We start from the raw sequence: 9,720 nt of genomic DNA on the forward strand, positions 1-9,720 counted from the left end.
GGGGGGGGTGGGGGGTAAACAAGTTATGATAGAATGATATTTTTTCGTTCTTTTCCTTACTTAATTTTATGTAAAACAAGAGGTAGAATCGGAAGGTTAGGAATAAAAATTATGTTGCTGGATACATTAAGTAATTTGCTGAGTACATCTAGAAGCACCCTTACTGAAGACAAGAAATTTAAGCCTGAAAATATATTTCTCTCGACTGTGCCGAAAGCTAGTTCCATTAACATCTCATCTAATCATAACATTAGATTGTACCATGTAATGTAATACGAAATAACAGGGTATTCAGGTAATAGAAAATACCCCACTAATCATAAAGCACTTCCATACAAAACCCCACTATTGTCACTAGGACTACATTTCTCCGCCAATTCATCCCAATTATGAAATTATCAGTTCTGAAGACCTGGCACAACAACTCTTTTGGACCTCCATCCCCGAAGCACTTTACATAACCCTGTAGATAAAGAGAAAGAGACAGACAGACAGAAAGGGATCATCTATCAGTACTTTAAGAATGATCCTAGCAAATATTATTTCTTTACATTCGGTCCAGAAAAATGTACAGATACGGTAAATATGCCACTTACATGATCAATCATACAGGCATGATTTGCAGACTCAGGAGGAAGTAGGAAGGAATACCCTAATAAGCTCTTTCGCAGTTACTTTTCTCCTACAGGTAGGACATTTTCCCTGAGCAGTTATCGCAGCCTTGATACATTTCTTACAAAAAATGTGACCACATTTTGTTGACATCTCCTCGACCAACGGAGCCATGCAGATGGGACATGTAAAGGTGGGCTCCTTTGGTGGTGGTGGTGGCGGTGGTGGCTGCATAGCCTGCTCATTCTGCATATAGAAGTATTTGATATGAGTACCAACCAATTGGACATACAATAAACAAAGAATTCCCTTCAATTTTAAAAGACACCTTGTCAAAAAGTTATAAATCATGTTCATAATTGGTCAAAGCATTTCACGAATGTCGGGCAGAAATAGGACAACCATTCTCAAGTTATTAAAAGGTTCAGACGTTCAGTTGGTGTAAGCACAAAAACTGGGAGAAACATCAACATATATCAAAGGTTCACAGAATGTTTGTTGATCAAAATCATATATCTTCACTATCAAACTGCATACCATTAATATGACCAAAACAGAAAAATGAAAGGAAAAGAACAAAGACATGGTCAGAAATGCACTGAATTCACCAGCACCTATAGTAAAGGGGGAAACATCGCTTCAGGATCTGTAGATTCCCCTTGGGCTTTCAGACTCACGTGTCTGTTATTTAGGCTTAAGTAACCATGCTTTAGGTTGCAAAACTAATTTCAGCTACAAATAACTCACTGCAATTCAACATTGGCCAATTTGATCTACCATTCCATCATGACTTGTGAGTGTGCACTTAGACGTGATACAGAGGTATATAGCGGACAGAATTTAAGATCTAATTTGTTTTCTGGCAAAGTATAGCATTAACCTAGTATATATTAAATATAGATGAAACATATGAAAAATACAGGAGGCAGGATCATTTCAACAAACAAACAAAAAAATGTGTGCGAAAAACCAAAAACTTTGAAATTAAATTTAATTCAATAAAAAAAAAATACTTGTACATCACAAACGAAATGTGAGTCAGTGCACAAGGATACGGTTATGTCTTCACCAAAACCAGATGATCAGTGCAGTTGCAACAGGTAATGAAAGATAAAATTCCCTTACAAGCTTTTAGGTGACAAGAAGATGAAGATTTACCTTTGAATTGGAGTTGCTATTGCCCTCCAAGTTTATGTAAAGCTCGCAATTAATGATTGTTCGATTTGGCTCAACTCTTCTGCGCTTTTGACAATTGGCCCTAGTCACATCTGCAATGAAGATGTGAGAGACACATAGAATAAAATGCAGAGTAGAAAGATGTTAAGAAATCAACTGACAACACAAGGCATATAACACAAAAGCAATATGGAGAAACTAAAACTTGCCACTGACAATGTCTAGCTCAAATGTGAGCAGCTTTTCTAGCAACCAACTACCCATTCTTTTTTAAAACAATAATAAAAAATCAATGAGGGGGAAGTGTCCGCTTGTAAAAAATTGTTCAGGACAAATTGAAACACTCTCAAATATTCTAAACCCCTTATCCAACTAAATGTAGTATAGTTTACCCTATGTAGAGAAGTAAAAAAGTAGTGATAGAAAAAGCCAACTGAAAGCATTCATCATATCCACACTAATCACTTGACGTTATGGAGATTGAACTAACAAATAAATAACATGCTTCATAAAATATATATGCCCAGAAGTTCTGCTGTAATGAAACAATTAGAGGTTGTGTAATAGAACAGAACTTAATTACCTGATTCCAAATCAACCACATGCCTTGATCGGTTCCTTCTGGAGTTGTTTCTAGCCTGATATAACTATCACATATTAAATACTTATTTTAATGTATGTCGAAGTGTGCAGCGATACCCACAACAAAGATATATGTGAAGTTAAATTAAGGCATACTTCGGAAACAGCTCTGGGAGAACATATGACAACATCATCATCAGTAGCCTCAAGATCAATCACCAATGGTGACTGGTTAGGTCTCTCAATCTGAGGTAACACCTGAGCTGAAGTTCCCTCCTGATTCTGATTCACACCAGGTGGTGCACTATTGAGATCCAATTCATTCTTCCTTTGCCTGAGCCCAGTTCTTGCAGGAGGGCGGGTCCTTACTACCCGAGGGACCATGGGTCGAGCGCTCATGCTATGTATGAAATTCCCCTAGTAGCAGATGATGCTTCAAAAGTTTCAGACCTATATTTTTTCAAGAGTGATCATTCTCATCAAACATGTGCTCCACATTGTCCATAACCGATGAAACAAAACACGACTTAAGCATACTAACTCAATGTTGGCAAACTCAAGCAATAATAGACAGAATACAGAATACAAACTCAAGCAAACTCAACCACGACTTAAGCTTCCTTTTTCCTGCAACTCTCTCACCAATCAAGTACAGAATACATTCCGCACAAACATGACTATATACTCCGACAATGATCCATCTTTGATTTCACTTCATATTATGTTGGTGATTCAATTTCATACCTCTAAAAGTCTAAACCAACGTGACAATTCAAATTACACTAAAACTCCATGATGTCCTGAACTGAAAATCCTAGTTGCTTGCAATTAACAGTCCGATCACTTCAAATCTCACAGTCTGTGACCAGAAACCTCTACTTATCTTGACTAAAAACTCTAAATTACACGATTCCCCCAAATTCTTTAAGCCCATTCAAACCTAAACGTGATTCCTAGCCCTAAAAATTAAAATTCTTTTTCAAAAAAGTCCCGATCTTTAAACCCAAAATATCACCTAAGTTGGAGGATTTTCACAATTCTAAACAGCATCAATAAAAATCAAAACTAAAAAATAAAGAGAGAAACCCTAGGAGAGAATCAAATCGAGGTTGGAATCGCACCTTTGAATCAGAGAGGGGAAGAGAGACGGTTGCCGGAGAGAAACTGGAAAATGGTATTTATCAGTAAAAATTGGTGAATCGGAACAAGGAGAATTCGAATTCGAATTATTCTTCTTACCCGAAAATATATATATTTTAATTTATATATCAAAGTCTTTCACCGTCTTCTTCTTCTTCTTCTTCTTCCCAGTGGTGTGGATTTTGTTTTGGATTTTTAAATACAGGGGAAGGAGAGAGTGGGAAAAACACAATCTATGGACTTGGGCGGTTGGGCCTCTTTACTTCCCTCCCACGTGCCGGTCACGCACGCGTGAGGTCATTAAGGATTATTGGTATTCATAAATTATGCTAGGGCAAGTCCGAAAGGTTAAAATTTGAAACTGTCCAAAAAGCCCATCCTTGATTAAAACCTCAAATTTTCTTTATCTAATGTCCTTGGGATAGAATGGTAACTAAGAAAAAGGCAAAGTCATTGTGAAAATAATTTTATGACAAAGAAGAGAGAACAAATGAGCTGCATCTCATGATCTCAACATAAAAGATTGTGCACGACATGGGAGTTGCTCATCGGAAGTACATCAATACTCATCTATTTCTCAATAGAAAATAGAAACAAATGAAAGAAGAAGATCATAATTAACATAAATCAAACCCAATGTCAGACTTCTATTATTGAGTGATTTTCAAACTTTCTTTTTCATTGATTTTGATTTTGATTTTGTTTATTTGATGTAACGTAAAACTTTTTTATATGCTTTTACCGGTTGAAAAATTCACAGAATATATTTATAGAGATCATTGTCAATTTAATTGACAGTGTGCTACGTCCTTAAATAACTTTTCAATATTATGGCACTTTTGAGTTTTGAAGATGTCCAAGTGCTTAAATAAGTTACCTTTCTTGGACTTCTTTTCTTGATCAAAAAGTAAAAAGAACCAGAAAATAAAAAGATCACTGTTCAAGGCTTCAAGTTGTAACAAGTAAAAGTCTTAAAGATACTCGTTCCCATTAGTTGTGAGTCGCAGAGAGAGAGTTCCCAAATGGTTGGCTCCAATGGCGTCAGGATCGTCCGCTCCCTCGCTCGTCGCTCTCTCTCCTCCTCCTCCAAAACCCTCCAAAACCCTAAACCTTCCTCCTCCGTATACACCAGACTCCATGCCCCTGGTGCTTATAGAACCTTCCACTCTGGACTTTGCAGCAATCACAGGGTTTTAGGAAATCATAATGGTACGTCAAGAACCCAACTTTTTCTTTTTCTTTTTCGATTTTCATGTAATGGGTTCTTAGTTATTTATTTGGTTGCTCCATATTAATCCTGGATGAGTTAAAGTGAGGCCCTTTATTCGTTTTTGTAGTTTATAGAGTATTTGGTGAATTTGTTTTAGCCTTTAGTCTGTGTATTAAAGGAATCTTTGCCCTTTGTTCTTATGCAGCTTGTAGTAAGAATTGGTTTCTTGGAGGTGTGCATGCTAATTGGACCACAGTGAAGTCGATTCATGGAACTGGTATTGAATACTTGCTTGTATTTGCTCATGTATTTATGCACATTTCAGTTTATCATTCACTCTTTGAAATCTGGGGTGTTTTCGATGTTCTTTGTATTACTGGTTGAGAAACCAGGTGTGGGTTTTATTGGGAAGAAGGGTTGTTTCTTGTATAGTCATGCTATTGATTACTGTTACTTTGATATTGAGTGCATAAGAGAGTATGTGAATTTTATTGATGGGGTTTGTGCTGCCTTTTCTGGACCAGCATCAGTGGCTGCTTGCGATTACTATGACACACTTGGTGTAAGCAAGACTGCAAGTGTGTCAGAGATAAAGAAAGCCTATTATGGCCTGGCAAAGAAGCTCCATCCAGACACAAATAAAGACGATCCTGATGCTGAAAAGAAGTTTCAAGAAATTCAGAAGGCTTATGAAGTTTTGAAAGACGAGGAGAAGCGTAGAGAGTATGATGAGTACGGCCATGATGGATTTGAACAGAGAGGCAATGGCAACGGCTTTCCTGGTGGTTTCGGCAATCCGTTTGAAGACTTGTTTGGCCGACGGGGTGGTGGACAGGATGTAAATGTAGTTTTGGAGATATCCTTTATGGAAGCTGTTAAGGGATGTGCTAAAACTCTGCAATTTAGAGCTGCAGTTTCCTGTGAAGCTTGTGGTGGAACTGGTGCTCCTCCTGGCACCAAACTTGAATCATGTAAGGGCTGTGGGGGGTTAGGTATGACATCCATGCAAACTGCCCTTGGTTGGATGCATATGCATTGTCCTCAGTGTAAAGGGACTGGCAAAACTTTCCCGATATTGTGCAACTCTTGCAATGGGAAGCGTGTCTTAAATGGAAGCAAGACAGTAAAGTTAGATATAATGGCAGGAATAGACAACAATGATATCATGCGGGTGTTCAGTAACGGTGGAGCTGATCCTGATGGTAATCAACCTGGTGATCTATATGTTACCATTAAGGTTAGGGAAGACCCAGTTTTCCGGAGACAAGGTGCCGACATTCATGTAGATTCCGTTCTGAGTATCTCTCAGGTAATGCTTAAATACTTCACTGCTCAGCTATCATATGCTCTTTTTAACATGTAATAGTTGTGTATAGTGTGTATGAGATGACAAATTAGAAATTACATATGTATTTATATATTTTACAACTTGAGGCAACCAGGAAGCTCAATAAAGAAGATTAGAAGATATGTTGTTCAGATTATAAGACAATTGTGTAATTCGTAATTGGAAGTTTTGATGTTTCAAGCAAAGTTTTAATACTCTTATTATACTCTGTTTCTTTCAAACAAGTGTCTGTCATTTGTGGCATCTTTCTTCCAGTGAAAGCAATTATCTATTTAGTTACTGAGGCCGGATGGAATGCTTTTGTGCAGGCAATATTGGGAGGAACTATAAAGGTGCCCACTCTCACTGGAGATGTACTCCTAAAGGTCAGCCCTGCCACACAACCTGGTCAAAAGGTAGTCCTGAAGAACAAGGGGATCAAGACAAGGAACTCTTATTCATTGGGTGATCAATATGTGCACTTCAATGTCAGCATCCCAACAAGTCTGTCTCAAAGACAACGTGAAATAATCCAAGAATTTTCCAAAGAAGCTTCTTCTAAAGAAGAACAGGAGGAGGTACACGGTAAGCGTGCTGCTACAGGGGCATCTTGATAAAATGGGGTGGAGATTGACCAAAAGAATACAGAAGGGTGCATAATCTAACCGAGTAGAGGAAACTACAGTGGAAAGTTTGCAGATTTTGTCTTTAAAACAACTTCGATGCCACAGGCTTTGAAGATTAGGAGGACTTGAATATTTTTAAGAATTGAAATGGGCTATGCTTTGCTTGAGGGCGATCGAAGTATCAATGTTTCATTCTCAGCTATATGTATGTCTATGAGATACTGACTGGACCAATGCTGATGGAAATCATCAGATGATTAATACTTTCATTAGCAAAAATTTTGGTGTAAACCTGCTTACTATGATCTGAATATTGTCGTCGTGATTGGCTCTTTGATATCATGACAGTTTGGATTTAAGTCTTGGCTTGTTGGTTCATGCCCGAGTTATGAAAGATCTTTTAAAAAGATGATTATGGCTACCATCTATTTTACACCGACAAAGGTTGTACCTGTAGATCAATACCTAATCTGGGTGTTCAGTAAACAGGTCATCGAATTGTTCTATATTTCCAAGCAAACTGCCTTAATACCTGTCAAAGTAGTTTGGAGCAGAATCATTGTCCAATACTACTGTCATCTTATTGGTGCCAGTAGCATCACAGTAAATCTCATGCACTGATATTCATGACGATCTCATACACTGATATACATGACCTCGAGTCATATGATACAAATAGGTTCATTGAATGGTCAATAGAGGAGCCAATAACTAGATTCCTTACTGAAAAAAGTCAAGTTCAGTTTATATATGAAGGAACGAAACATGTTACAACTTACAACCGAGGATAATGAGAAATTTATTAAAAACATATAAAAAATATGTAACTTGGCACAGATCAATTGAAACACAGCATTACAGTAAACTTGCTCAAAGAAGATAAAGTTGAGAGTCAGACATTTTCCCTTGGGAAGTTCTACATCATAATTTATCAGTCAACCTCATCATAAAGGTATTCACTTGAGCTGAATCCAGGACGATCCATGAAGACTCAAACATCTCATGGAAGAACTCTGCAGAAATCTCCTGAGCTGCATTTCGAAATGCAATTCCAAATGAATTTCCCTTAACTGCTCCAAGTCGTGGCCTCCCACAAACCCCAACTATGATCATCTTTTTGGCTTCTTGTGCCAAGCAAGCACAAACCAAAGGCTTCATTCTAGCTCCCTTCTCTTTTAGAGCATCCATCATGAAATAGCACAATTTAGTCAATGCCTGGGGGTACCCCAACAGTTTCGCATCTACAGAATCTTCAAGTTTCACCCACCTAAATTTCCTACCACTTCTTATGCAACCACTCTTTGTCACAGCTCTACTTCCTTGTCTAACAATTGCCCTTTGTACCCGAATTGCTTTCTGCATTCCAGCTTTCAGCTTATCAAGGCTATTCAATGACAGTGCATCATAAGCTACCCCAAACTGCTTGGCAGCACAAGAACCATCTGATTCTACAAACGATTCAAGCAAAGCTGTGACTCCATACACCACATCTGCTGCTGATACCCTTGAGCCATAACCATGGAGCCGCAAAAAGCTCCGGTAGTAGAAATCAGTGAGTCCATACTCAGGTAAAAACTGTTCAAATTGATCTCTCATCCTCTTTTTCACTTCAACATTCATGAACTGAAACTTCTGTTGGCAGTCCACTAGAGCAATTCCCATCCTTGCAATAAGAAGCTGAAGCTTTTTCATCCCATTGTCACTCCACGTCTTCATTTTAGTTGCAATATAGGACGAACAAATCATGGAATCGAATAAATTCCATTCCTGCAACAGCATTAGTCTAGGCTCATCTTCATATGCAATTCTAGACGAACTGGGCAGCCGAATCTTTGTCCCATCCTTGAGAGTCACCGAAGTTGCTGCCTCCAAATTCCCTGAGCTGTTGATATGCTGCTCAAGCTCCATGACCGCAGCCTGGTACCTCTCATCTGTTAACCTCTCGTGTACAAACTGATCCGTTAAAGAAACACAAGACAACCAAAGCAACTCATTCGTGTTCTTCCTCAAAGAATGCGACAAATCATACATCAAACACCCCGAAGGCTTACCATGAAAAGTACCCAAATTGTAGTATTTCTTCTTCAACTTCCCAAAAATCTTAACCGCGTCCTCTTCATCAGACACCCTCCTTTTCTTTCTCGACCCCTCCCCATTCCCATTCCCATCCCCATCCCCATCCTCCTCACTCTCACTGTCACTATCTCCATCACTATCCGACTCTCCATCCAGCTCATCATCACTATTCAAATCACTCGCATTAGCCAAAGCCGAAACATCCTCAATATCATAGGCCAAATCCGCCTGCCTCTCGTCTTCCGCGGTATAAAGCACAACCACACGCTCATTCAGCTCACTCAGATTATGCAAATGAATCGGCCGGTGACTGTCCACCACGAAAACACGCGCCAAGGGTGACAAATCAAGCAGCCTCCTCAGGTCCCGGTGGCACCCCCAATTGATCAAAAGAATACAAACCGGATTCTCCGACGAAGAACACAGGTCAGGCCCAGCGTACTTATGAATCTCCTGAAACGAAGACACCGGATAACACGAGTAGCGGACCGAATCCGATTCAAGCACATGTAGAATGATCTTGAGGGCACAGAGCGAGTCCACATCTGAAGTCGATGGGAATATGAGCAGAGGAGAACCGGTCGAGGCTATAGCCGATTCACGGAGCCTGGAGTAGAAGGACTCCACCGTTTGCTCTCTAACCATGAGGTTTGAGCTCAATTGGGCATAGGGGGTTAGGGTTTCGGAGAAATTAAAGGTGAAAGCTTTGAGTGTAAATCCGAAAACCCAGTACAACCCTAAATCTAAATTCCAATTGGGTACTCAAATTCAGAGAAAAATACTCAGATTGAAGCTAAATAAAAGGGAATTGGGGATGAAATCTGAATCGGAGAGAGTGAAGTACCTGAGATTTGCAGCTACGGGTTCTCCGGATTCAATTCGGCTATGGCAAATTCGAATTGGGAATCGAATCTGAGAGAGAGAGAGAGAGAGAGAGAGAGAGAGAGAGAGAGAGAGAGGAGGAGGTAGGT

At 39.2% G+C, this 9,720-nt stretch overlaps 3 protein-coding genes across 3 annotated transcripts; 1 reads left to right on the top strand and 2 right to left on the bottom strand.

Moving 5' to 3' along the window:
• Positions 1 to 8: 8 nt before the first annotated feature.
• On the bottom strand, positions 9 to 3,679 carry LOC101313661. Its single transcript, XM_004290142.1, has 7 exons — positions 3,610 to 3,679; positions 3,492 to 3,534; positions 2,527 to 2,820; positions 2,372 to 2,426; positions 1,771 to 1,880; positions 597 to 858; positions 9 to 463 (listed from the first exon to the last, which is right to left on the bottom strand). Exons 3-6 carry the CDS (start codon positions 2,767 to 2,769, stop codon positions 628 to 630), a joined length of 639 nt encoding a protein of 212 aa, XP_004290190.1. The 5' UTR covers positions 2,770 to 2,820; positions 3,492 to 3,534; positions 3,610 to 3,679; the 3' UTR covers positions 9 to 463; positions 597 to 627.
• An 853-nt stretch (positions 3,680 to 4,532) lies between these two features.
• Positions 4,533 to 6,976, top strand: LOC101303877 (chaperone protein dnaJ 1, mitochondrial-like). Its single transcript, XM_004292313.1, has 4 exons — positions 4,533 to 4,719; positions 4,926 to 4,997; positions 5,245 to 6,029; positions 6,377 to 6,976. The coding sequence occupies exons 1-4, from the start codon at positions 4,533 to 4,535 to the stop codon at positions 6,659 to 6,661; spliced, it is 1,329 nt and encodes a 442-aa protein (XP_004292361.1). The 3' UTR covers positions 6,662 to 6,976.
• A 618-nt stretch (positions 6,977 to 7,594) lies between these two features.
• On the bottom strand, positions 7,595 to 9,394 carry LOC101314237 (cell division control protein 45 homolog). The gene has a single exon (XM_004290144.1). The coding sequence runs from the start codon at positions 9,392 to 9,394 to the stop codon at positions 7,595 to 7,597; it is 1,800 nt and encodes a 599-aa protein (XP_004290192.1).
• Positions 9,395 to 9,720: the final 326 nt, after the last annotated feature.

Source organism: Fragaria vesca, linkage group LG2, assembly GCF_000184155.1.
Source record: "Fragaria vesca subsp. vesca linkage group LG2, FraVesHawaii_1.0, whole genome shotgun sequence".
Classification (NCBI taxonomy): Eukaryota; Viridiplantae; Streptophyta; class Magnoliopsida; order Rosales; family Rosaceae; genus Fragaria; species Fragaria vesca.

Coding starts and splice junctions, on each gene's coding strand:
- LOC101303877 (XM_004292313.1), top strand. CDS start 4,533: ATGGTTGGCTCCAATGGCGTCAGGATCGTCCGCTCCCTCGCTCGTCGC. Junction 4,720..4,925: donor GGTTTTAGGAAATCATAATG/GTACGTCAAGAA, acceptor GTTCTTATGCAG/CTTGTAGTAAGAATTGGTTT. Junction 4,998..5,244: donor GAAGTCGATTCATGGAACTG/GTATTGAATACT, acceptor TTTCTGGACCAG/CATCAGTGGCTGCTTGCGAT.
- LOC101314237 (XM_004290144.1), bottom strand. CDS start 9,394: ATGGTTAGAGAGCAAACGGTGGAGTCCTTCTACTCCAGGCTCCGTGAA.
- LOC101313661 (XM_004290142.1), bottom strand. CDS start 2,769: ATGAGCGCTCGACCCATGGTCCCTCGGGTAGTAAGGACCCGCCCTCCT. Junction 2,427..2,526: donor CTCCCAGAGCTGTTTCCGAA/GTATGCCTTAAT, acceptor TAGTTATATCAG/GCTAGAAACAACTCCAGAAG. Junction 1,881..2,371: donor TGTGGTTGATTTGGAATCAG/GTAATTAAGTTC, acceptor TCTTCATTGCAG/ATGTGACTAGGGCCAATTGT.